Below are 27,263 nucleotides of genomic sequence, written 5' to 3'. Positions count from 1 at the left end.
GTTGTCTCAAAATATTTTTTTTTTTTTTCAAATTTTGTTTCAAGAGAAATTTTGAAATTCCGCACTTCATTCTGATTCAAAACAAAAATTTCCATTCGCCACCAGAGCTTAACCAGCAGAAAGTAGAGTGGCTTAGTAAAGAAAAGGATGGAAATGCACCACAAAAGTGGTGCAAGTAGGTATTCTGCTACAATAACTCCTCACTTAAAGTCGTCCCAGTTAACATTATTTCATTATTAGATTGCTGATTTATTAGAGAACATACTCATTTAAAGTCACACAATGTTCCGTTATAAGGTTGTTTGGTTCGCCCCGCTGCGCCTGCTCAGCGCTCCTGCTGGGGAGTGGAGGCTTGCCCCATTCTGCCTGCCCGGTGTTCCTGCCGGGGAGCGGGGTCAGGGCGTGGGGGCTTACCCCGCCCACTCGGCATTCCACCCAGAGAGCAGGGAAGCCCCCGACCCCACTCCCCAGCAGGAGCGCCGGGTGGGCGGAACAGCACAAGCCCCTACACCCTGACTCTGCCTCAACCAAGCTTCACAATCATCATTGGTGAGTACAGTATTAAATTGTTTAAAACTTATACTGTATATGTATATAATGTCTTTTGTCTGGCGAAAAAAAATTCCCTGGAACCTAACCCCCCTATTTACATTAATTCTTGTGGGGAAATTGGATTAGCTTAACATCGTTTTGCTTAAAGAAGCATTTTTCAAGAACATAACTACATTAAGCAAGGAGTTACTGTACTTGCCTTTCCATATTGAGTAGCTTTAAAAGCCCTATTATGGTGCTTTCCAAGGTCATTTTGGCAACCATGGACACATGTCTTGCTTGCTGCTAAGTACTAATTCAAAATGCATTAGAATTAAGCTTTAAAAAATCCTAATCACAGGGGGGACACCATTTTCCAACTTCTTGGCAGCAGGAGTCTGATCCTGTGGCAATATGAAAAAGGTTCAGATCACTAGGCAACGTCTTCACTTAAGACACAAATAGAAGGGTTTAATTTAAACTTAGTTTGCAGTGTCTTTCTAAAAGTTTCTGGTTTTCATTGCCCAAGCTCTTTCAGTGCTTGCTTTGTTGCTCTCAATGGACATTCCAAACAACTAAATTCAGCCTTGATTCTATTTTATAAAACTGCTAAACAAATGTACAGTCTCCAGCTTTCATCCAGATCACATCACACAATCCATTGTCTACAGCCAAGCTCTAAGATACAACCGCAGACAGAGACAAACACCGACACGATCTCTATCAAGCATTCTTAAAACTACAATACCCACCTATTGATGTGAAGAAACAGATTGACAGAGCCAGAAGAATATCCAGAAGTCACCTACTCCAGGACAGGCCCAACAAAGAAAGTAACAGAACGCCACTAGCCGTCACATTCAGCCCCCAACTGAAACCTCTCCAGCGCATCATCAAGGATCTACAACCTATCCTGAAGGACTATCCCTCACGCTCAGAGATCTTGGTAGTCCTCACTTACAGACAGCCCCCCAACCTGAAGCAAATCCTCACCAGCAACCACACACTACACAACAAAAACACTAACCCAGGAACCTATCCTTGCAACAAAGCCCGTTGCCAACTCTGTCCACACATCTATTCAAGGGACACCATCATAGGACCTAATCACATCAGCCACACCATCAGAGGCTCATTCACCTGCATATATACTATCATGTGCCAGCAATGCCCCTCTGCCATGTACATTGGCCAAACCGGACAGTCTCTACGCAAAAGAATAAATGGACACAAATCAGACGTCAAGAATTATAACATTCAAAAACCAGTCGGAGAACACTTCAGCCTCCTTAGTCACTCAATTACAGACCTAAAAGTTGCAATTCTTCAACAAAAAAACCTCAAAAACAGACTCCTAGAAACTGCAGAACTGGAATTAATTTGCAAACTGGCCACCATTAAATTAGGCTTGAATAAAGACTGGGAGTGGATGGGTCATTACACAAAGTAAAAACTATTTCCCCATGCTAATTTTCCCCCTGTTACTCTCACCTTCCTGTCAACTGTTTGAAATGGGCCATCCTGATTATCACTACAAAAGTTTTTTTTCTCCTGCTGATAATAGCCCACCTTAATTGATTGGTCTTGTTAGAGTTGGTATGGCAATACCCATTTTTTCATGTTTGCTTTGTATATATATCTTCCTACTGTATTTTCCACTGCATGCATCTGATGAAGTGGTTTTAGCCCACGAAAGCTTATGCCCAAATAAATTTGTTAGTTTCTAAGGTGCCACACATACTCCTTGTTCTTTTTGCGGATACAGACTACCATGGCTACCATTCTGAATAAAAGTGGAGTTCTCTACTTTCCCCTCTCATCACAACACTGCTGTCCTTCTCCCCTGCTCAACTTGTGGCACCTGCTTATGCCAATAAGCTTCTCCCTTTATATCTCTGGACTCTCATCAGTTGCCTTTATTAAATAAAAACTTATCTGAACTCTTCTCAACACTGCAGAACCAACACAACTATAGGGATGAGCTGAATTCTTTTTTGGTTCATGTAGCCAGTATTAACTAGGGCCCAAATCAAACATGACTCTACAGAAAAGACCCCTGTGCCTACAGTGACTCCCTTATTTCCTTCAATGGCACTCTGTGTAGATGGGAGGGCGTCCACCTACAACCCTCAATCAGCTAACAGGATTGAAGCCTAAATTCTAATGGCAGAATCTTTATTGTTGGTAATGCATGAACAGGGCTGCTGGAACAATTTGTATGGTTCAATGGCTCTCTGCACCACCACTAAACTGTAAACCCCATATATAATGGAAACCACTTCAAGTCAGGGGGTGTGGCAGTACCCGTAGTTCCCGCACCTATGTGTATGAATGAGGAGGACCACAGTTTGCCTTTCAGATTCCAGCTTCAGGTGGCAGGGCTGGAAATCAGTGAAACTATCACGTTAGTTGTAAACTGAGCAGATTTTCTACATAAATCACCCAGAAACTGTTATTTTGGCTAGAGAAGAGTCACACTCTTACTTATTAGACAGGCAGAACTCTATTGTGTGTGTGTGTGTGTGGGGGGGGGGGGGGGGGGGGGAGCAGAGAAAAGTATGTCATTTTGTCCTGTATGTCATTTAAACTTATACACAATGAAAATGTGATATGGTGTCCTATGCAAGTTTGTAGTTTGTGTGGTCTTAGTCTTATCACAATAAAACTATATGCTCGGAAACTTGATTCTCTAAATAATCTTTTAAGCGTGGGGGATCATATGCATGTGGTGGTTTATTGAATAGTGTATGTGAGAGGAAACAAATCTCACTCACTGTAAAATTTTCTTTATTAAGATGACTGATCGCTATTCTGTGCATTTGATTAAAATGCAGTCTGAGTCACCTCTGTCATGATTTTTCTTAGTCAATTTTGCCTTAAATTCAGTATTGCACAGGTAAGTTATTTTTTATTCCAATTGTTTACAAAATTACTCAATGCGTTTAAGAATTCTGCCCCATTCTTGCTAAATTGTTATATCGTCAATATTAACCCATCATGGTTAACCCTTAGGGTGCATTGGTGTCAAATAGTTGGGGTTTTATTTGCTTTGCTTTCATTACATTCCCATGGGTGGAATCGTTCATTAAGGTGAACTGAAAGGGTCTAAGTTAAAAACGTATTTTCAGAATTCCAAGAGAAGAAAGCAGTCCAAGTGAAAATGGCTCTTTAAATAAATATGGAAATTGTTGAAATACAAAATTAAATTACTTCTCTTACAGCCTTCCTGGCATCTCTGCCAGAGCAGCAACTCCCATCACAGGTACCATTAACAGAGAGAAGATGAAGAGAGGAGTTTAGAAAAACAGACCAAAATAATGGCATCTCCCAGTCAACAAGGGTTGTTCTAATTTTGTTAATCCTCCGGACCTAAATCTTTGCCTTAGTGACTGAGTCTTTCAAATGTGTAGCTGTGCTGTTTGAAAATATAAGAAGCCTGCATCTTGTTTTTCTATGGTTTGAGATTAAGTGCTTTACTTTAAGTGGCTGTATAACTCACTCATCATTTGATCTTACAGAATCAAACTATGGGTTTTTTTTTTTTTTAAGACTTTCAATTCACCTTTTTATCAGCAGTGCATTTAAACACAGACATTCTACCCACCACGAATGGATTCTTACTAACCAATGCATATGTCACTTCTTTGCTCTAACTTAGACCTGGACGAGGCCTACTTAGTAGCTCGTCTCTACTAAATGAGCTTCTCAGTATGATGTAATACCATGAAGTCTATAGCAGCTGAGTCACACTAACAGTTTCCAAATTTAAGTTATAGATAATAAAACAGTGATCAGTTCTCAAACTGAAGGTGTCTAAATACATAATCTCACTTATAGAAGAGGCCATTTCATTCACTGAAGATCCATAAATAGCACTTAAATTATATACAGTATCACAGAAGTGGATGTTTATTCATCCCCCATAAATAAATTAATTTTCTTAAAAAAAGAGGGGGGGGAACAAAAGAGGGAGTCAAACTTATTTATATATAAAAGTAATGCACTAATAAAACTAACTACAGTGCTATCATCATTCAGCATTTACTTTGGTCTGCTGCAGTAAAACACGTATTTCTTCAAAATGCTGCTTCTGCCAACACTGTCTTGTACTGTCTTCATTACAGACAGGGACACCTTTGCACTCTAACTGTAATTCAGTTTGAGTTGCCTGATCCTTGAAATTCAAAGCAACTGTTGCATAATATTCTGGAAGAAGAGAGAGTACAATATTCAGTAATATGTTTATTAATACACTTGGTTTTAATACCTGATTAATAAAAGTTTGCTTTACTATACTACTAAATAAAATTCAATCTTTCATGAACTCACCTGTTGCATTTTGTACATAAATGTACTTATTGCTCTGCAAGAACAAAGCACAAACTCCTTCCCTCAGTGGGAATAACAGCAGGCATTATATTGTGCTTTCTCAAACTTTAGCTCCAATTTAAACTGGGATTAGGCCCCTATGAAAATCCTACCCGTAAGTACTATGGGGTTAGAGAAAAGACATACCATGAGGCCAGTTCCTGCATCTCCATTTCATGACAATCCTTTGGCTGGGTAACTGTAAGACAGATACAGATATACAAAAATCATGACAAAACTAATACTCCCCCTGCCTTTTTTCAAGAATTTCATCTGAGGGCCTGCCACATCTCATTCCAAGAGAATCCGAGCTGGCAGTGGCCAAGAATTTTCCAATGTGAAAGCTTTTTCCATCATAAAACAGGGTTTTGTCAAATTAATTTTTTTTTCTATAAAAAAGCTGGTTTGGTAAAAGTTTGTTTTCCAAAATTCTGAAACAAAATTTTGGGGCCTTCTCCCTTCAATTTCTGACTTTTCCACTTGGCAAAAGTTGGACAAACAGTAAATGTGAGGGAAAACACTTACTTGAAAATCCCAGCTCTAATCATGACACTTATAACTGGGCACACACTTCCCTACTTTCTCCTAGCAATGGACAAAGGTAATTTGTTCATGCTTATAGCTACAGCTCTAATCAGCAGCCATTGATAACATGGACCTTAGCATGGGTGACTGGGATTACTGCAGTGGTTCTGTATTTTCCTCTGAGAAATCGCAGAAAAAAAGTGGAGCGTAACTGATCACCCACCTCTATAGTACTCTACTCTGCCACCCATCTTGCTCAATATACATTTGAGGCTACTGGAGGAGATACTGATGAGATGGTTTGGGCTGTGGTACCATGTGTAAGATGAGACACAGCTCTAGAGCTCCTTTCCATCAGTTCTAGATTGTGTGGCATCTCAGCATTCTCGGCAACTGGCTGAAATAGGGAACTGAAAGCAACCTGGCAGAGGCTTAATCCAGAAGACACATGTGACAGCAGTTGGTTTAGAGTAGTGGTGCATTCTCCCATTCAGGGAGTTTGCCCATCCTTCAAGGAGGTTTACAAATAGGGGTATTTTTTTATTCACAACTTCCCCTAGGGTCCAGGTAGGTTCAGTTCCACTTGTGCTTAACATAACCAATGTAACTATGTCTCTACGATGTGGAATTTGCCAGTTATTTGATTGTTGACTGGGGATACTGCCTAAAGAGTTTCTTTAATTGTTACGGCCGTAAATCTGTGGAGTGTCTTTTTATAGCTAGCTGCTGGCACTATCAAATGAATTATTTCATCTGATGAAGTGGGTTCTAGCCCACGAAAGCTTATGCCCAAATAAATTTGTTAGTCTCTAAAGTGCCACAAGGACTCCTCGTTGTTTTTATTTCATCAGTGCGTTCCCAAGTTTCAACATCTTTATTATAACTGGAGCCACTGCGCAATCAGAAATGGGATCTTGAGCTTTAGGAAAACTTAGGCATGCCTAAAAGATGAAATAAAACTAAATCCTCTAAAATCTGCAGTAATTTTAATTCCAAAAATTGTTTACTAGCTTTAACTTCTCAGGATTTGATATAAGTAATTAAGGGATTAGAAGCTAGAATTGACACACAGCTGAATGGTAAGTTAAAGGGCTTCAAGACAACTTTTTAAAAGTATTAGGACAGAGCATTTTCCCTGGGTCGTTTTTTTGTTTAAGAAACAACTTTTGACATTATTCAGTGGTTGATACCACTGATCTCTGATAAGAGAACAAGTGTCACTGGGACATACTCCCTAATCAAAGCCTCGATTGTCCCAGGCTGATTTACAGAGGAGGCTCCATCTGTGTGCAGATTTACTTATTCCATGTAAAAGAAGGATGCCAGTTTCTTCCCCAACACTGTATAGATGCCCATACTTTGGTATTCATGTAGCAGGAGTCTCCACAGGTTTCAGTGGTTGGGGCAAGAGGAAGGTGGAGCAGAGCTCTCCATGGCACTACTCTGCTCTATGCTTAGTTTTGTGTGGAAATACAGGTCTACACTATATTACCTTCCTAAGCGTCCCCTCTATGTAGCTGTAGGGGAGCATAACCAGGGACAGTGTAGCTTCTGTCTCTGAACAGAATGCGATCTGCTTCTCCAGAGAGCCACATGTTCGGTAAGTGGTACTATTTCTAATCTGTAACCTCAATCCCAAACTCTCTATTAAAAAAAGACAGTGGTAGAAAAACTCTGTAAGGCAACCACACACAGTTTTCCTCTTTCCATGGTTCCAAGTGAGGGTTTTCCCACAGGATAGATAATCTAGGCCAGAAAAGGAGAAAGTCAGGAATCTTCTACATGGTCATATTTTGTTTTTATTAACTAAATCTGCATTAGAGAAACAAAAGCAAGGTTACATTTTACTCAGTATTCTCCCCTGTGGCGTAGCAATTTAAGAACCTTCTCGGCCCAAACATCATCAGTGTGTGATTCCAAAAGGGCAGAACATGGCATGTGATTTTAAACTGCAAGGTTTCACTTACCAATTCTATATATTCACCAGTAATACAACCATCAAACATTTGAAGTTTTCCTCCTCTTTTGGCTTCGATCACAGCACGACTTTTAGAAAATTTTTGCACCAACTAGGAAAACAAAAAGCAAACATGCATAGTGTAAGAATTTAATCAGCTATTCAATAACACAGAACTTCTATGATTCCTGGATAGCTTTGTGATCTATAACGCATCCTTCCAGGATACTGGGATGAACTAAAAGGGCTACTGGAGACTCCTAATGCCAAGGGTTCTGTGATGAATGCATAGCTCTCTAAAAGCAATTTTATGTGCTTGAACTTTAAAAAGTGCTCCAGTCAATTCAATACATCACTGATTTCACTAAGAAAAATCATAATATGATTAAGTTACAAAGTGCTGAGAAACATGTTTGGTAGGTAAAAGGAGCAATTAATGAGGGTATGTGGAAGGGGCCATTAGGTAAAACAGAGGTAGAGAGTTCAAAGCAAGTGAAGTGAAGTGACTGCAGCTATATTTGGATTAGGAAACAGGCAGACTGATCTTCCTTCTGCCCTGATGAGATGGAAGCAGCAGTCTAGACACATGGAGCAGGATTAGTCGGAAAGTCATGAGATGTTATATTCTCTATCCCATATCAGAAGACTGACACTAATCCCTGATCCACCTGAGAATTACAATTTTTGGAAGTATTAGCATTCCAGTCTAAAATCTTCTGATATATTCTAGGGCTTCTTAGGAGGACACCGATGCATCCTAAACTTGCTATTTGAGTGCTTCTCCATAGTAAATCTTGCAAGAGAGGTAGATATAATCATATCCATACACATACTAGCTAATGGAATCCATCTGGAAAATGGGGATAAGAATGCTTAACATTTGTAAAGCACTTTGAGATCTTTGGATTACAAGTGCTTACATAAAGGATTAAGTATTTTTTATTACTGAGTATTTATTATTACTGTGAGCTGGGTGCAAAGGAGACAGAGCTGCATTTCACTTGCATACTAATGACATGCAGCATAAGACTTCCCAATCTCTATTAGTGGAGCTGTTGTGGGTGGATAAACAATGGCCCAGCACCACCTTCCAGGGATGCTCAGAAAGAAAAGAACAAGACTACCAAAGGGCCAGTCAGTCTACTTTGGAAAGATCTGAAAGTAAATTATCAATTCCTCAAGGGCAATGGAATCAAAAGCCCACTGACAGGCCCAACAAAATTAGCAGACCATTCCTTTGGCCATTGCTAGTTGGCCGCTTCACATCAATACACAGAGCTCAACGAAATAAACACAGTCAGATAAACTAAATACACCGCTACCTCGATATACTGTGACCCGATATAACACGAATTCTGATATAACGCGGTAAAGCAGTGCTCCGGGGGGGGCGGGGTTGTGCACTCCGGTGGATCAAAGCAAATTCAATATAACGCGGTTTCACCTATAACGCAGTAAGATTTTTTGGCTCCCGAGGACAGCGTTATATCGAGGTAGAGGTGTAGCTCCATTTTGCTCTCCACTTTACACACCATGATAGTTCTTTACCTTCAAAGGTAACAACAGCACTAATGAAGCAAATGGTGCTAGAACCCTTGTAGCGAGGGGGCATGGTCTCCCTCCCTGACAGCCGGGGGGTAGACCTGCAACCAGGACACCTACAACCGCCCCACGGGAAGCAGAGGGGCGGGACAGGAACCAGAAATATAAAAGGCAGGCCCTCCAGCTCAGTTGGAGAAGAGCTGCCGGAGGAGCAGGATGTCTCTCCCCCAATGCTGCAGCTCAGACCCAATGGAGGCTGCTCCAGCGCCAGAGACCCGGAGGCACCGAGGAGCTGTTGGGGCTGCCACTAGCCATTTACCCCAGCGAGACAAACGAGGACCCAGGTACACCCTGAATGGGAGTGTAGGAAGGAGCCCAGGGAAGCCGAATAGGGTTTGGCTCTGTTACTTACTATAAGCCAGCCAGCGTGTTGCGGCCAGATTTCCCTGCTGACCCAGTGGCAGACCACTCCGCCACTGTTAGGACCCTTGGCTGGGACGCAGTGGAGTCGGGTGGGCCTGCATCCCCCTGCCACTCCACCCCTGGGGTGGCAGCTTCCCCACCTCTAGGCCAAGAGGCCTGCATTGGTCTGTTGCCCACCCGAGTTAGGACACCAGGCGGTTTTGCTGTCAGCCCCGCCAAAGAGCTGATTTCCCCCAGACTGCTATGTTGCTCTGCCGGACTACAGGCCACAGCTGTTAACTGTTTGCTGTTCTGCCCTGATTGAGGCCCCCAGGCCTATAGACTCATTGTTGCCCTGCCTGACCGCAGGCCAGAGCCCTTATTTGTTGGCTGCCCCACCTTGGCTGAGGACCGGGCTCACAGACTCAATTGCTGCCTGGCCTGGACTGCAGGCTTGGGCCTATTAACTGTCTGCTAATTTCCCCCTGAACTGAGTCACTCCAGAAGCATTGTAGTGAGGGGCAGGGTCTCCCTTCCTGACAGACGGGAAGAGACTCAAGACCACCTTACACCCTACATTGTGGTACTATAGCTGAAGTTACTAGAAATAAGTAGCTGATGGTATTTCAGTCCTTCTTTGACTAGATTTCCCACTCTTACTGTACAAGTGGGAGTGTGTTAGTTGCTCTGGTCACTATGAAAGTTAAATATAATTAGGGCCCTACCAAATTCAAGGTCCATTTTGGTCAATTTCACGGTCAGAGGATTTTAAAAATCATAAATTTAATGATTTCAGCTATTTAAATCTGAAATTTCACTGCGTTGTAATTGTAGGGGTCCTGACCCAAAAAGGAGTTGCTGGGGGGAAGCAGGGGTTTGCAAAATTATTGGGGGAGGGGGGGAATGTTGCAGTTCTGCTACCCTTACTTCTGCTGGCAGCGGCGCTGCTTTCAGTGCTGGGCAGTTGGAAAGCAGTGGCTGCTGGCCGGGATTCCAGCTTTGAAGGCAGAGCTGCTGCCTGCAGAGCTGGGCCCTCAGTCAGCAGCCGCCTCTCTCCGGCCACCCAGTTCTGAAGGCAGCAGCACAGAAGTAAGGGTGGCATGGTATGGTATTGTCACCCTTACATCTGTGCTGCTGCTGGCGGGGTGCTACATTCAGAGCTGGGCACCTTGCCAACAGCTGCCACTCTCTGGCCACCCAGCTCTGAAGGCAGCGCAGAAGTAAGGGTGGCAAATACCACCCCCACCCCGCAACTCCCTTTTGGGTCAGGACCCTCAGTTTGAGAAACGCTGATCTCCCCTGTGAAATCTGTACAGTATAGGGTAAACGCACACAAAAGACCAGATTTCATGGGAAGAGACCAGATTTCACTGTCCATGATGTGTTTTTTCATGGCCGTGAATTTGGTAAGGCCCTACATATAATATTTCTCATTACTGATTATAATTAAACTCTTCAAATAAAATAATTTTTCTCTTTATTGGAACACCAATCCCTTCAGTTACATCACTAAGAACAGGTGCTCCTATCTTATACAAAGGTTTCTTACCTCCTTAGTTATGAAGATACTATAAAGCTCCTCTACCGGAGAGTCAAACATCTCTTTCAGAAGTATCTTTACTGTTGGAATCTTTACACCAACTGTATCCAAAGAAATTGGTATAACAGAATCCTGTAAAGCAAACTCAGGGTAAAGTGCCATTGTATATGAATAGCAAACACATATATATTCCACACCAAAACTCTTTACTAGAAAAACATTAAATTTGCAAAGTCAACCACTCAAAAGTTGGGGAATGCCAGGTTTAAGGCTGTCCAGGCATTATTAAGCCTGCTCCCTTATGCATATGCATTAATTACATGATAACATACTATTCTATATTAAGGTTAGATTAAGTGAGCACCACAGTCAAGCACTAGGAAAATCTGAGGCAACTCTAACATGGTTTTGGTGACAGGCAACAGAATGTGGAATGAATTAATTAGACCAGAGATCAGCAACCTTTGGCATGCAGCTCGCCAGGGTAAGCACCCTGGCAGGCCGGGCCAGTTTGTTTACCTGCCGCATCCGCAGGTTCGGCCGATCATGGCTCCCACTGGCTGCGGTTTGCCGCTCCAGGCCAATCGGGGTGGCAGGAAGCGGCGGCCAGCACATCCCTCAGCCCACGCCTTCCTGCAGCCCCCATTGGCCTGGAGCAGCGAACCACAGCCAGTGGGAGACGCGATCGGCCAAACCTGCGGACGCGGCAGGTAAACAAACCGGCCCAGCCTGCCAGGGTGCTTACCCTGGCGAGCCGCGTGCCAAAGGTTGCTAATCTCTGAATTAGACTGAGGAAATGAGGGAAGAAGACAAATTTCAGCCTCTCCCTCTTGAAGCTGTCGTTACTGACAGAACACTGGAAGTGAAGAACAGGGCACCTTTGATCCCCCGTCTGAAGATTCTGTGGCCCCGCAATGATTCTATTTCCACATTACCTGAGCACTACAGGGACTAGTCATAGCATTCATATTGGTGAATTTACTGGCCTCCATCCCAAAGGTGATTTTAAAAGTGCATCAAACACTTACTGTTACAGATGAATGCTCCACATTACAGCACTATGTATATCTACTGTTAGTCACAGGATAAATCTTAAGTTCTCTATTCCTCCTACGATGGCAGAGTTTGGGGCCAATAGCATCCATCTTTCCCAGTGAAACTTACATAGTAACTCTTAAAGCCAGCATACCTGCACATTATTCTCACTCAATTTTTTTTTAACCGCCAGTTCCGGACCAGCTGAAGTTTTGGTTGGTAGGATCATTCCCAGAGTAAACTCTGTAAATAGAGGAAGTAAAAAATATCATCTAACGTGAGGCCAACCTGTACACCCAACTATGTCCCTTGGCCCCACTACAGCCAAGCCCTTCCCCCTCTGCTCAGAACCATATTTATTTTAGTAAAAATCTGAAAATGAGAATAGCCTAATTTCCACTAAACTCAGGCTTTTTCAGTTTTTGATTTTTCACCAAAATCAATAGAGTTCTGTCCACTTATGCCTAGAACATTCCCTGAAATTTTGGAATTGATTGGATTCTGTTTTCAGAAGTTCAGATACAGAGAAATGCCACTGAGTTAAGTGTGCGGCCTTGCTTTGCTCAGCCAATTAATTTGTAAGATCTTTAGGGCAGGGACTGTATCTTCACATATGTTTGTATAGCACTTATGACAATATGGTTCTGGTCCTGATTAGTGCCCCCGGGCTTTGCTGCAAAATAAACATTTTACACACACACACACACACACACACACACACACACACACACACACACACACACACACACACACACACACACACACACAACTTTGAATATCCTGACTTTGATTAAATTAAAACCTTAATGCAATATTATAATTAAAATGAAGGCATTGGGATTTTGTTTTGTTCTTAAAGTAATATGAAAACAGTTTCTACCAGCTCAGATGAAAATGGATCAATCTATTCAAGCAGGGAGATAGCACAAAATGGGCCCATATAGCCACAGTGTGAAGAAATGATCTTAATGTACCTGTTTTAAGAACTTTCAGATAATCTCTGAGAGCCTCCCTGACTTTTGAAGTTCCTTCTGTTCTCATAAGATCCTTTAGCACATCTCCATCTCCTTTCTTTTTGCTTACACTTATCTACAAATAAACATACAAATCTAAGAGATGCTTCGCACAATTTGATTTTTGGGGAACAAGAAGTGTTGGAAAATGCTATCTTTGGTTTATTCAGAGGACAGGTGCAGAATAGATATTTCAAGTGCAAACTTTCCCACTTTATCATGTCTTTAAGCTAAACCCGGATACTTTTTCTAAAGGAAAGACAAGCAATTTTGTCTCCGTAATAACTCAAGAACTAGCCAGAAGTTTAGATAGATTTCTCCCCCAGGAGTTCTTTAGAGACCACAATATCAACTATATCATTAGGCTAGCACCAAAGTAGAGGCCTTAAGATTAAAAAATGACAGACGGTGAAGCAAACATAAGGCTCAATTCTTATCTCAAACACGTGGCTCTGTATTGCCATGAACTGCATCTTTTAAAGTCAGATACTGTGCATGCTTAGTAGCTAACTTTGGAAGATATGTATTTACGTATCGGAGGACAGAAATGAGCCATTAATGTTTTTGGTTCTTGACATCTTTTATCTTTAGAATACTAAAGACAAACTTGCTAAGTCATGTTGTTCTCCTATTATTCAGTTAACAGGAAATTTAATGGCAACTAAAGTTATTAATTTTATTTAAAAATTCCTGCCCTATAGAGCTGTTAGTATTTATTACCTACCTCTGTATCATCCACCTCATTTTCTTCTGACAGGTTAGGAATTTCAACAGATCCCTCATGTTTCTCACCAGATTCTTTCATTGTACCTGCATTAACAGAATGAATTCTTAAATGTAATAACTAAAGAACTATATTTTCCATAGTAGGCATTTTACCCTTGTAAATGCTCTATGCAGAACTACTATATGCTGCAGTTCAAAAATAGAAGGCCTGATCCTGCAAACACTTCTGAGAGAAGTGCTTGCTTCGCAAATAGTGTCATTGACCTCAATAAGGCAACTCATGGTAGTAATCACTACACTAGTAAGGCCTTGTCTACACTTGCGGTAGCGTGTAGCGTATATGTAGCTACACACCACAGTGAAAAGCAGGGAACGGTTCTGGCGGGGGGACGCAGTGAAGGAAGATCAGAGCCTTTCCCCACTGCCTCCCACCAGCCACAGCCTTTCCTTGCTGCAGGGATGGGCTCCAGCAGCTCCCTGTGATGAGGAAAAGCTCCAGCAATAGGGAGCTGTTGAAGCCTTTTCCACTGCTTCCTCTTCCCTGCCAGAGTCTTTCCCCACTGTCAAAACCTTTCACTATGGCAGGAAAGGTCCAGCAGCAGGGAGGCAGTGGGACACTACACCGCTAAAAATAGAAGTGGGAAGCACTGTGGAGCGTATAGAGAGCCGTGTAGAAGATATGCCAGAACCTTAGGGTGTGTCTTTACTCTACTTGTCTAAGCAGTGCCTCGTCATCTACACTGCTATTTATATCTGTTCTAGGCATGTGTGCAGTGCCTGTACTATACATGCCACCATAAATGAAGCCCTAGATCATGATCCTGGAACTTGTCACACCCAGAGAGACTGATGCACTTGAACAGAACCTCACTGAAGATAATGGGGCTCCACACAGGCATAGCAGTTCACACGAGTGCAAGTTGCAGGATCAGGCCCTTGGTCCACACTGTTCTACTTAATTTTTACAGGTCTATGAACAGTTTTTACTTCAGTAAAGATTCCTCCTCCTATTCTTAAAGTTTCTAGTTGTTCATTAAATTTATTCACCCAGCAGATCTGGTTTAAATGCTCTTCAAACTGTACCAGTGGCATTTCCATTCTGCCATGGCACCTTTGTCACACCATTAAATGTTATTTAAACATGTGCAACTCCCCAGCAGCAAAGATGTTCATCAATGCTCACAACAAAACCCTCTAATATAAACACCCTGAAATATCATTTACTGCATTTTTGCAGTAACACTCTGCAGGAACAGGCACTGCTTGATGGAGCAGCTGGTACGGGGACCCACAAGGGGAGAGGCAACTCTAGATTTAGTCCCGAGTGGAGCGCAGGAGCTGGTCCAAAAGGTAACTATAACAGGACCACTTGGAAATAGTGACCATAATACAACAGCATTCAACATCCCTGTGGTGGGAAGAACAACTCAACAGCCCAAAACTGTAGCATTTAATTTCAGAAAAAGGAACTATGCAAAAATGAGGAGGTTAGTTAAACACAAATTAAAAGGTACAGTGACTAGAATGAAATCCCTGCAAGCTGCATTGACACTTTTCAAAGACACCATAATACAGGCCCAACTTAAATGTATACCCCAAATTTAAAACACAGTAAAAGAACTAAAAAAGAGCCACTGTGGCTTAACCATGTAAAAGAAGCAGTGAGAGATAAAAAGGCATCTTTTAAAAAGTGGAAGTCAAATCCTAGTGAGGTAAATAGAAAGGAGCATAAACACTGCCAAATTAAGTGTAAAAATGTAATAAGAAAAGCCAAAAAGGAGTTTGAAGAACAGCTAGCCAAAAACTCAAAAGGTAATAACAAAATGTTTTTAAGTACATCAGAAGCAGGAAGCCTGCTAAACAACCAGTGGGGCCCCTGGACGATCGAGATACAAAAGGAGCGCTTAAAGACAATAGTCATTGCAGAGAAACTAAATGAATTCTTTGCTTCAGTCTTCATGGCGGAGGATGTTAGGGAGATTCCCAAAGCTAAGCCATCCTTTGTAGGCGACAAATCTGAGGAATTGTCACAGATTGAAGTGTCATTAGAGGGGGTTTTGGAATTAATTGATAAACTTAACAGTAGCAAGTCACCAGGACCAGATGGCATTCACCCAAGAGTTCTGAAAGAACTCAAATGTGAAATTGCAGAACTATTAACTAGGGTTTGTAACCTGTCTTTTAAATCAGCTTCTGTTCCTAATGACTGGAAGATAGCTAATGTAATGCCAATATTTAAAAAGGGCTCTAGAGGTGATCCCGGAAATTACAGACCGGTAAGGCTAATGTCAGTACCCGGCAAATTAGTTGAAACCATAGTAAAGAATAAAATTGTCAGACACATAGAAGAACATAAATTGTTGGGCAAAAGTCAACATGGTTTCTGTAAAGGGAAATCATGTCTTACTTATCTATTAGAGTTCTTTGAAGGGGTCAACAAACGTGGACTAGGGGGATCCAGTGGACATAGTGTACTTAGATTTCCAGAAAGCCTTTGACAAGGTCCCTCACCAAAGGCTCTTACGTAAATTAAGTTGTCATGGGATAAAAGGGAAGGTCCTTTCATGGATTGAGAACTGGTTAAAAAACCGGGAACAAAGGGCAGGAATTAATAATAAATTCTCAGCATGGAGAGGGGTAACAAGGGTCAGTGCCGGGACCAATTCTATTCAACTTATTTATAAATGATCTGGAGAAAGGGGTAAACAGTGAGGTGGCAAAGTTTGCAGATGATACTAAACTGTTCAAGATAGTTAAGACCAAAGCAGACTGTGATGAACTTCAAAAAGATCTCACAAAACTAAGTGATTGGGCAACAAAATGGCAAATGAAATTTAATGTGGATAAATGTAAAGTAATGCACATTGGAAAAAATAACCCCAACTATACATACAACATGATGGGGGCTAATTTAGCTACAACAAGTCAGGAAAAAGACCTTGGAGTCATCGTGGATAGTTCTCTGAAGATCTCCGCGCAGTGTGCAGATGTTAGGGATCATTAAAAAGGGGATAGAGAATAAGACTGAGAATATATTATTGCCCTTATATAAATCGATGGTACGCCCACATCTCGAATACTGCGTACAGATGTGGTCTCATCTCAAAAAAGATATACTGGCACTAGAAAAGGTTCAGAAAAGGGCAACTAAAATGATTAGGGGTTTGGAACGGGTCCCATATGAGGAGAGATTAAAGAGGCTAGGACTCTTCAGCTTGGAAAAGAGGAGACTAAGGGGGGATATGATAGAGGTATATAAAATCATGAGTGATGTGGAGAAAGTGGATAAGCAAAAGTTATTTAGTTATTTCCATAATACAAGAACTAGGAGTCACCAAATGAAATTAACAGGCAGCAGGTTTAAAACAAATACAAGGAAGTTCTTCACGCAGCGCACAGTCAACTTGTGGAACTCCTTACCTGAGGAGGTTGTGAAGGCTAGGACTATAACAGCATTTAAAAGAGAACTGGATAAATTCATGGTGGTTAAGTCCATTCATGGCTATTAGCCAGGATGGGTAAGGAATGGTGTCCCTAGCCTCTGTTTGTCAGAGGATGGAGATGGATGGCAGGAGAGAGATCACTTGATCTTTGCCTGTTGGTCCACTCCCTCTGGGGCACCTGGCATTGGCCACTGTCGGTAGACAGGATACTGGGCTAGATGGACCTTTGGTCTGACCCGGTACGGCCGTTCTTATGTTCTTATGCTGCAAAGGGGTGAATCAGCTGAAAGGCACAAAGTCACTCAGAAGTCCCATCTTCCAAATATCCAGATCCAACTGCCACTTAACTCAATGGAAAAACTTCCTTTAACAACTTTATGCAGAGGATTGTGCTCTGAATGAGCACCAGACTCTCCATCGAAAGAAATGCCCATGCATGAATATATCCTGACTTGCTGCAGGTAAAGCTCACGCTAAAGTAAGCAAAAAGACATTTATGTGCAGTTTCTGTTAATATCTGAAGGAAAAATGAGGTGTGGTTTTTTTTTTGTTTTTTTTTTTTGTTTTTTTTTACTTCTTAGTCAATCAGTGTGCCCAAAGAAAATGTGTGTTTAGACTTTTTTGAACAATGGGGCACATACCTGCAGGATGGCTTTTCTAGCCAAGCTTGCTGAATGGGTAAGAGTTTAGGGAAGTGTTGGCAAACCCATGTAATCGTTGCAAAAAACAACAACAAAGATACAAACAAAACTAACTGGAAGGTCTAATTTATGACTAACAGTAATAGAGGCTTTTTAAACATTCAATTTTTATTTTTTTTTAAACAGCTAATAATGCTGAACATATCAGTCACTTGGACAGACAATACCTGTGCTGGTCAGCAAATGCTAATCTAAATATTTACTGGATAGAGCCACACTGCTCACTGGAGGTAATGCTTTGCATTGTAAATACCACTTTGAGGTAGGCACATATTATTATTGCCATTTTATAGATCTGGGAACTAAGACACCGAAAGATAAAATGGCTTGTCCAAAACCTAAAAGGTTCCAGTGTCAGAACTGTGATTAGTATTAATTAAGGCTGTTGATTAATTGCAGTTAACTCACGCGATTAACTCAAAAAAATTAATTGTGATTAATCGCACTGTTAAACAATAGAATGCCGATTCAAATTTATTAAATATTTTGGATGTTTTTCTACATTTTCAAATATGTTGAGTGGGAGGGATAGCTCAGTGGTTTGAGCATTGGCCTGCTAAACCCAGGGTTGTGAGTTCAATCCTTGAAGGGGCCACTTGGGATCTGGGGCAAAATCAGTACTTGGTCCTGCTAGTGAAAGCAGGTCCCTTCCAGTTCTAGGAGATAGGATATCTCCATTAATTAATTACAACACAGAATACAAAATGTACAGTGCTCACTTTAAATTTTTGCACTGTAAAAATGATAAAAGAAATAGTATTTTTCAAATTCACCTCACACAAGTACTGTAGTGCAATCTCTTTATTGTGAAAGTGTAACTTACAAATGTAGATTTTTTTTTTTTTTGGTTACATAACTGCACTCAAAAACAAAACAATTAGAGCCTACGAGTGCACTCAGTCCTACTTTTTGTTCAGCTAATCGCTAAGACAAACAAGTTTGTTTACATTTACAGGAGATAATTCTGACTGCTTCTTATTTACAATGTCATCTGAAAGTGAGAACAGGCATCCGCGTGGCACTTTTGTAGCCGGCGTTGCAAGATATTTACATGCCAGATATGCTAAACATACATATGCCCCTTCATGCTTCGGCCACCATTGCAGAGGACATGCTTCCATGTTGATGATGCTCATTAAAAAACTAATGCATTAATTTAATTTGTGAGTGAACTCCTTGGGGGAGAACTGTATGTCTCCTGTTCTGTTTTACCTGCATTCTGCCATATATTTCATGTTATAGCAGTCTCGGATGATGACCCCCGCACATGTTCGTTTTAAAAACACTTTCACAGCAGATTTGACAAAACGCAAAAATGGTACCAATGTGAGATTGCTAGAAATAGCTATAGCACTTGACCCAAGGTTTAAGAATCTGAAGTGCCATCCAAAATCTGAGAGGGATGAGGTGTGGAGCATGCTTTCAGAAGTCTTAAAAGAGCAACACTCAGATGTGGAAACTACAGAACCCGAACCACCAAAAAAGAAAATCAACCTTCTGTTGATGGCATGACTAAAATGATGAAAATGAACATGTGTCAGTCCACTCTGCTTTGGATCATTATCGAGCAGAACCCATCATCAGCATGGACAATATCTTCTGGAATGGTGGTTGAAGCATGAAGGAACATATGAATCTTTAGCGCATCTGGCACGGAAATATCTTCCGATGCCGGCTACAACCGTGCCATGCGAACACCTGTTCTTACTTTCAGGTGACATTGTAAACAAGAAGCAGGCAGCATTATCTCCTGCAAATTGCAACCAAACTTGTTTGTCTGAGCAACTGGCTGAAGTAGGACTGAGTGGACTTGTAGCCTCTAACGTTTTACATTGTTTTATTTTTGAATGCGGTTATTTTTTTGTACATAATTCTACATTTGCAAGTTCAACTTTCATGATAAAGAGATTGCACTACAGTACTTGTATTAGATGTTCAATTAGAATTGAAAAATACTATTTCTTTTGTTTTTTACAGTGTAAATATTGTAATAAAAATGAGCACTGTACACGTATTCTCTGTTGTAACTGAAATCAATATATTTGAAAATGTAGAAAACATCCAAAAATATTTAAATAAATGGTATTCTATTATTGTTTAAAAGCGTGACTAATAGCGACTAATTTTTTATTGCGCGATTAATCGCGATTAATTTTTTTAATCACTTGACAGCCCTAGTATTGAGTTTTGGTTCCCAGTCCCATTTTAGATCTACTGGACCACATTACATTTCGGACAAGGTTATTTCAATATTAGACAAATTAACATTGAAAGCACCTTGCTCAAAAGGACCGCAGGTGTACTGGATTCCAGGACAGTAAGTTCACAGGTAGTTTTTATAGAACATGTACAAAAACTACCACCATAATATAAAGCTCTTCATTAAAATACTTATGATACCATGGGGATACAAATAATAGTTTTAGAATTTAATAAAAAACCTGATGTTTTTAATTTAAATCAACTTATTTTATTTAAGTGGTGCTAGTTCTTCACTTTCTTCCCAGTCTATGTTGCTAAAGTTGATTTTTGTGCATTTTTAAATCGGGCTTTCCTAATTGTTAGTGAATTTCAGATTTACATAGATTTTGATTCTGCTAAGAAATGTTCATTTTTAAAATAGTAGATGGAATGCAGAATATTATAGAAAAAGACTAGATGGGGAAAGAACTATTGCTTTAAGTTTGAGAATGTACCATGCTGTCAAACTTCCCAGAAGTTCTGATCTTATTTCTACTTCCAATTGGTCAGAGAACATGCCGGGGGGAGTCCTGATACAGACCCAAACTCATGACCAATGGCTCTTAGAACTCTCAGTGAAATACTAGACTCTTCAAGCAAATACTCTTAAATACAGGTTCACAAAGGAATGCTGCAATGTATGGTAGAACACTGAATGCCTGTGAGATTAAGTGCTCTTATCACAGTGTAAGAATAGTTCATAATTGTTAATCGCTTCTGGTTTTCATCTCAGAAAGTTGTGGCAGGTAGAAAAAAACTATTTGGGAAACATCTGTAGCAAGACAATTATATTTTGTTCTTCACAATGTATAAAATTAAGCTACCCTAAATATATAGTATTTATAACTTAGTTCTTTATAAGAACATAAGAATGGCCATGTACCGACATTAAAGCACTGCCGCGACAGTGCTTTAATGTCTCTGCCCCTTTTGCCCCCCCCCTCCACCCAGTCGGCAGCCCTGCCAACAGGGCCGACGATGGGCGGGGGGGTGCAAAAGGCAGGGCCAGCTCCAGGCACCAGCTGAGCAAGCAGGTGCTTGGGGCGGCACGTCGGGCTCTTCGGCGGCAATTCGGCAGAGGGTCCCTCTTGGAGGGAAGGACCTGCTGCCGAATTGCTGCCGAAGAAGAAAGCGGCGTGGTGGAGCTGCCACCAATCGCGATCACAGCGCTTTTTTCTTTTTCTTTTTTTTTCTTCTTCCCCGCGGCTTGGGGCAGCAAAAACCCTGGAGCTGGCCCTGGCAAAAGGGGCAGCTGTCCCAGGGCCAGCGATTTAAAAGGGCCCGGGGCTCCTGGATGCCGCTGCCACAGCATCAGCTGGAACCCTGGGCCCTTTTAAATCGCCGCCGGAGCCCCAGGCGGCACGGATCAGACAGCACGGATGGGCTGGCTGGGGGAGGCTGACCCCCCCCCCCAACCCCGCCCTTTCTGCCGGAGGCCCCACTCCTGGGGGCCCAGAGCCAGGCCCCCGTACCAGTAAGTGTTTAATATTACTTTCACCCCTGCCAAAGATCCATCTAGCCCAGTATCCTGTCTTCCGACAGTGACCAATGCCAGGTGTGCCAGAGGGAATGAACAGAACAGGTAATCATCAAGTGATCCATTCCCTGTTGCCCATTCCCAGCTTCTGGCAAACAGAGGCTAGGGACACCATCCCTGCCCATCCTGGCTAATACCATTGATGGACCTATCCTCCATGAATTTATCTAGTTCTTTTTTTAACCTTGTTATAGTCTTGGCCTTCACAACATCCTCTGACAAAGAGTTCCACAGGTTGACTGTGTGTTGTGTGAAGAAATACTTCCTTTAAATCTAAATTTACTTCCTATAAATCTAAAATTGCATTAACCTTTTTTCAAGGTAACCTGAGGCTTTGTAAAAGTGACAAGTAATATTTTATGTTTATTTTAAAAATATATCAGGTGATTTAATATTGATTAAAATTAATTTAAATTGCTATGATTAAAAAAACTGCACCCTGCATGATGCTATTCCATGCCTCTCTCTACATTGTTTCATTTTAGTTACTTTCAACACCTACATTGCATGGATCTCAACAATTTAAGAATGTTTTCTTAGCCCAGGGGTTCTCACAACAAATTTTTTTGGTGGCCTCAGAGTATGGCCACCAACTCTTGCGGGTGGCGCTCTGACAATTTTTCCTAAAATACTTAATTAACTTTGGGGGGGGAAGCACATATGCACATCCAAATCAGTATAATTTATTTATGTACGGTGGTGGTGGGGGGAGGTTGTTGTTGTTGTTTTTTTCCAAACTCAATAATAAAAATAATCTAAAGTTGTCTCCATTCTTTACTGGACCTAAACAGAATAGAAACAAAAATAAGGTGCTTTGCATGTTCTTGTCTTGAATTTCCTGAGTGTAACTAGTGTGTTAGTGGGAGAGTAAGCCCCAATCCTGGTCCTCCTTAAGTGGGAGATAAAAGCAGTGTAAACATTGCATTTTATAGTGTCAGGTAGCCAAGCTGCAGGAAAACTGGACAGCAGGACTCGGCATGGCATGTGCACAGCACTGGAAGGAACTCCATGAAATATCTCATCAGCTAAATGGAGAGGGGAGGAAAAAAATGCAGACAGTCCACAGGAGTGGAAAGCAGGACTATTCACGGCACTGAACCACAATCCCACTTTGGAGCAGGGAGAGTGAGAGGGAAATAGGCTGCATTCACTACTACTCCCATCTCTTGCAGTAGTGGTTGAAATCTGGCTGAGAGCTAATTACCACATTTTGGGAATGAACACTCTACCTTTCAGCATTGTAATATCGGTGTACAGTTTCCCAAGCACACAGTTCACATCAGCCTTCTCTAGGATTTGTCCCTGAGAAGAAAAAATGTGGAGCACATATCTCACTAAAGCGATATCGTTACACAATACTCATTGAAAAGAATGGTAGCATTTGCTAAAGAGAACTGATTACTTGATCAATTAAGCAGATTTACATGGGCTAGTGTGTCTCATAATTCACTTTTTTTTTAAGTCTTGACATTATTCACACTCCTTTTTGCAATTTTCTTTACATACTGTATTACAAAGATGTCTATATTTTCTTTACACTTTTCCTTAAACAGTTCCTCCTTTCCTTGCTGCCACCATTAATTCATTAATTGAATACCTATCATTTGAATGCTCGATAATTTTAAACAATGCGAACAAGTCATAATAAAGCAGATCAGGACTGTCACAATGCAAATGCCTGCTTCTTGCAGAATAAAACGAGTCATGTCCTAATTTATTCAAAAATACTGAATGGGAACATATCTGTTTTGCAGTAATAAAATTGAAGTATGGAAAAAAATTCAAGAAAAAAAGACCAGAGTTTCAAGATTATTTCAAAATAACCTATTTTAGGAGCTGAGACTCACTGATTTTGTTCCTCTCTGATTTCTTTGCCACTTCAATTCAGTTTATGAAAATATTACTGCTCCTCCAACCTAACAAAGAGTTTGCTTTCTAGAATAATCATTCCAGGAAACTTGTGCACACTACCACACATGGCCCCGATCCTGCAAGCAGGTTTGCATGGCCAGACCTATACACCCACACAGACCTCCACTGACTCCAGGGGCCTCTATGTGGGTGCGGAGTCTGCCTAGAGCCTGTGTGGGCAAACTTTTTGGCCCGAGGGCCACATCTGGGTATAGAAATTGTATGGAGGGCCATGAATGCTCACAAAATTGGGTTTGGGGTGTGGAAGGGGGTGAGGGCTCTGGCTGGGGGTGCAGGCTCTGGCGTAGGGCCAGAAATGAGGAGTTCAGGGTGCAGGAGGGGAGGGCTGGGGCAGCAGGGGTGGCACAGGGCGGGGGGTGCAGGCTCTGGGAATGAGGCGTTTGGAGTGCAGGAAAGTGCTCCGGGCTGAGACCGAGGTGTTCGGAGAGTGTGAGGGGGATCAGGGCTGGGACAGGGGGTTGGGCCATGGGGGGTTGAGGGCTCCGGCTAGGGATGCAGGTTCTGGGGTGGGGCTGGGGCTGGGGATGAGGGGTTTGGGGTGCAGGAGGGTGCTCCAGGCTGGGACCAAGTGGTTCGGAGGGCGGGGAGGGGGATCAGGGCTGGGGCAGGGTGTTGGAGCGCTGGGGGGTGGGTGGTGTGTCAGGGGTGCAGGCTCCAGGCGGCGCTTACCTCAAGCAGCTCCCGGAAGCAGCGGCATGTCCCCCCTCCGGCTCCTATGTGGAGGCATGGCCAGGTGGTTCTGCTGCACGCTGCCCTGTCCGCAAGCACCGCCCCGTCTGCAGGTGTGCCATTGGCTGTGGTGCCAATGGCAGCTGCAGGGGTGGCGCTTGGGGTGGGGGCAGCGTGCAGAGCGGAGTCCCCTGGATGCCTCTATGCACAGGAGCTGGAGGGGGGACATGTTGCTGCTTCTGGGAGCCACGCAGAGTGGCCCCCAACCATGCTCCTCGGCTGGAGCGCCGGATCAGCGCAAACCCCAGACCCCACTCCCCACTCTCCAGCGGTAGCTTGAAGGCCGGATTAAAACGGCTGGCGGGCCAGATGCGTCCATAGTTTGCCCACCCCTGGCCCGCCACCTTCAGGGATGATCTACAAATATTTGGTCCCACCTCAGTGTGGGAGGTGTACTAGATGGCATTGCGAGGTCTCTTCCAGCACAATGTTTCTATGACTATGAAGTTTTGAGCAACGAAAGTGAATCTTCTAAGAGAAAGAAATTACCCAGTATAATCATTCCCAGGGCCGGCTCTAGGATTTTTGCCGCCCTAAGCAAAAACAATTTTGCCTCCCCCCCCATTTTTTCTTACCCCACCCCCAACCCCTCCTCAACTCTGCCCCTTACCCAAATCCCCAGCCCTGCCTCCTCCCCCAAGGCTCTCAAGCCTAGGAGGGAGGGGGAGAAGCGGCGTGCGCGCTGCGGCCACTCGGAGTCTCCCCTCCCTCCCAGGCTCTCAAACCTGGGAGGGAGGGGAAGCAGCGGCACGCGAATCAGCTGTTTCGTGTGCCGCGGCCGCTCAGGATCTCCCCCTCTCTTCCAGGTTTGAGAGCCTGGGAGGGAGGGGGAGCAGCGGCGTGCGAATCAGCTGTTTTGCGCGCAGCGGCCGCTTGGGATCTCCCCCTCCCTCCCAGGTTTGAGAGCCTGGGAGGGAGGGGGAGCAGTGGCGCGCGAATCAGCTGTTTCGTGCGCCATGGCGTGTGAGCGGCAGCAGCGGAGATGAGCTAGGGCAGCCAGGGCACATTTTTAGGGGCGGCATTCTGGCGCCGGCCATGCCGCCCCTAAAAATGTGCCGCCCCAAGCACCAGCTTGTTTTGCTGGTGCCTAGAGCCGGCCCTGATCATTCAATCATCAATCTGTATCTTTTGGCCCAGAACAATCTCAAACTAAGATCTATTGACACAGTGCAGCCAAAAGGATCTGAGCACCAGCATTGCCAGGAGGCGGTGGAGATGGATTGGGCATGTGCTTCGGATGGAAATTGATTCCATCATCAGAGTAGCAATAAGCTGGACACCTGAAGGGAAACAAAAACGAGGCCGCCCGGAAAAAAACATGGCAAAGAGCTGTGGAAGCCGAGCTGAAAAACCTGGGGCACAGCTGGGGAACCATTGAAAGACTTGCAAGAAACAGACAGGAGTGGAGGAGCTTCGTCACTGCCCTAAATGCCAGAGGCGTAATAGGAATATGATGATGATCATGATCCTTCAATCATAGCTGTAAGAATTGATAGCACTTTAGCTGGGCTAGCAGCAGCGAGACTGACAGCAAGTGCTGAGAAGAATGTGAGAAATACACACAAATATTAAGATTATTGCCCTAATGCAGGGGTTCTCAACCTTTTTCTTTCTAACTCCCCCCGCTCCCCTCAAGATGCTATAAAAACTCCACAGCCTGCTTGTTCCATAACTGTTTTTCTGCATATAAAAGCCAGGACAAGCGCTAGGGGGTAACAAACAGGACAACTGCCCTGAGGCCCCAGAGGGGGTCCCATGAACCTAAGTTGCTCAGGCTTCAGCTTCAGCCCTGGGTGGCAGGGCTTGGGGCCCTGGGCTTCATCCCCACGCGGTGGTGCTTTGGTTTTCTGCCCTGGGACCCAGCAAGTCTCATACCAGCCCTGCTTGGCAGACCCCCTAAAACTTGCTCAGGGGGTCCTGGACCCCTGGTTGAGAACCACTGCCCTAGTGCACTGCACAATCCAAAAGGGCTGCTGTTGCTGCCTCCATGAGGTTGCAGCCTACAGGGGATGCACATGACACTCCACCTTGTGTTGTATTTCTCTTTACAAGAGAACCAAGAAGAGTCATTTACCTTTCCAGCTAAGTTTTATGTTCCATTCATAGAAGAAAATCAGTTTCCCTTTCCGGCTGTTGCAGGAGGCTTCGCCTTCCAATTGCTTCAGGTCGCTTATTTCACAGCTGCCCGCCTCATTACCCACCACGATCCCCACCAGCAGCTGCTCCAGTTTGCTTTTTGACCAGCTGGTCGCGTCCCGCTCCGTCCTGCGGCAAAGGGCGGAGAGAGGGGGGGTGTGGCGCGCGCGAGCATCCCGGGCTGCGCCTGTTCCTGCGCCAGGCGCTGTCCTCAGCCCCGTGCCGCAGCCGGACCCGAGCCGCCCGGTGCAAGCCCCGCTGCTCCCCCTCGGGCTCCCGGGAGGCTCAGCAAGGAGCCGGCAGCAAACCCCGCGCTTCCCTGCACCCCGCCCCCACAGACTCGGCCCGGCCGCTCCTAATGTCCGGACAGCCCCAGCGGCTGCAGGGATGGGGGAGAAGCTGCCGCGCAGGGGCAGGCAGCGCGGCCGGACCACGCCGGCCAGCCTCCGGCCCCTTCCCCGCCCGCTCACCAGTGCCAGTTGTTCACGTTGGTGGCGTCCGCTCGCTCCTCCACGATCCAGCGCGGGTCCCCCTGGCCCCACTTGGCCATGGCGCTGCCGTCTGCCTCCCGCCGCCGCCGCTACCCCGGTCCGGCCCCGCCTCCCCTCCCCTCCGCCCGGCCTCTTCCGGCGCCGAGACCGAGCGAGAAGGTGCCAGAACCATCCCCGGGGACTCAGAGCCGCCGCCGCCACCTGCTAGTCCCTGGCGGGCAGCCCAGGAGCCTGAAACGCGGGGTCGTTACACGCCCCCCCCCGGCTGCAGGCGGCTCTGCCCCGGCTCTGGGTGTGTTTTGGCTATAGGGGGTGGGCGATATAGTGTTCGGCTGCTTTGGCAGTGGGTGGGCACCAGTGTGGTACATGTGTAAGGTGTGCGGCCAGCGTGTGCCAGGAACAGGCACCCAGGGG

The 27,263-nt window shown here is 43.9% G+C and overlaps 1 protein-coding gene across 2 annotated transcripts; it reads right to left on the bottom strand.

Annotated features, from left to right (window-relative positions):
* Positions 1 to 3,301: 3,301 nt before the first annotated feature.
* On the bottom strand, positions 3,302 to 26,985 carry LOC101949958 (activator of 90 kDa heat shock protein ATPase homolog 2). Of its 2 annotated transcripts, none has more exons than XM_065589641.1 (9): positions 26,829 to 26,985; positions 26,297 to 26,487; positions 13,638 to 13,723; positions 12,875 to 12,989; positions 12,055 to 12,143; positions 10,875 to 10,997; positions 7,392 to 7,493; positions 5,047 to 5,098; positions 3,302 to 4,737 (listed from the first exon to the last, which is right to left on the bottom strand). In XM_065589641.1, exons 1-9 carry the CDS (start codon positions 26,906 to 26,908, stop codon positions 4,562 to 4,564), a joined length of 1,014 nt encoding a protein of 337 aa, XP_065445713.1. In that variant the 5' UTR covers positions 26,909 to 26,985; the 3' UTR covers positions 3,302 to 4,561. The 2 variants fall into 2 exon arrangements, with proteins under 2 accessions (XP_065445713.1, XP_065445714.1); XM_065589642.1 differs by lacking the exon at positions 26,829 to 26,985 and adding an exon at positions 22,791 to 22,863 and having other exon boundaries at positions 26,297 to 26,434.
* Positions 26,986 to 27,263: the final 278 nt, after the last annotated feature.

The sequence above is a fragment of the Chrysemys picta genome, chromosome 3 (genome assembly GCF_011386835.1).
Source record: "Chrysemys picta bellii isolate R12L10 chromosome 3, ASM1138683v2, whole genome shotgun sequence".
Lineage (NCBI taxonomy): Eukaryota > Metazoa > Chordata > Testudines > Emydidae > Chrysemys > Chrysemys picta.
Note: the sequence above shows the minus strand (reverse complement) of the source record. Positions and strands in the feature narration are given on the sequence as shown.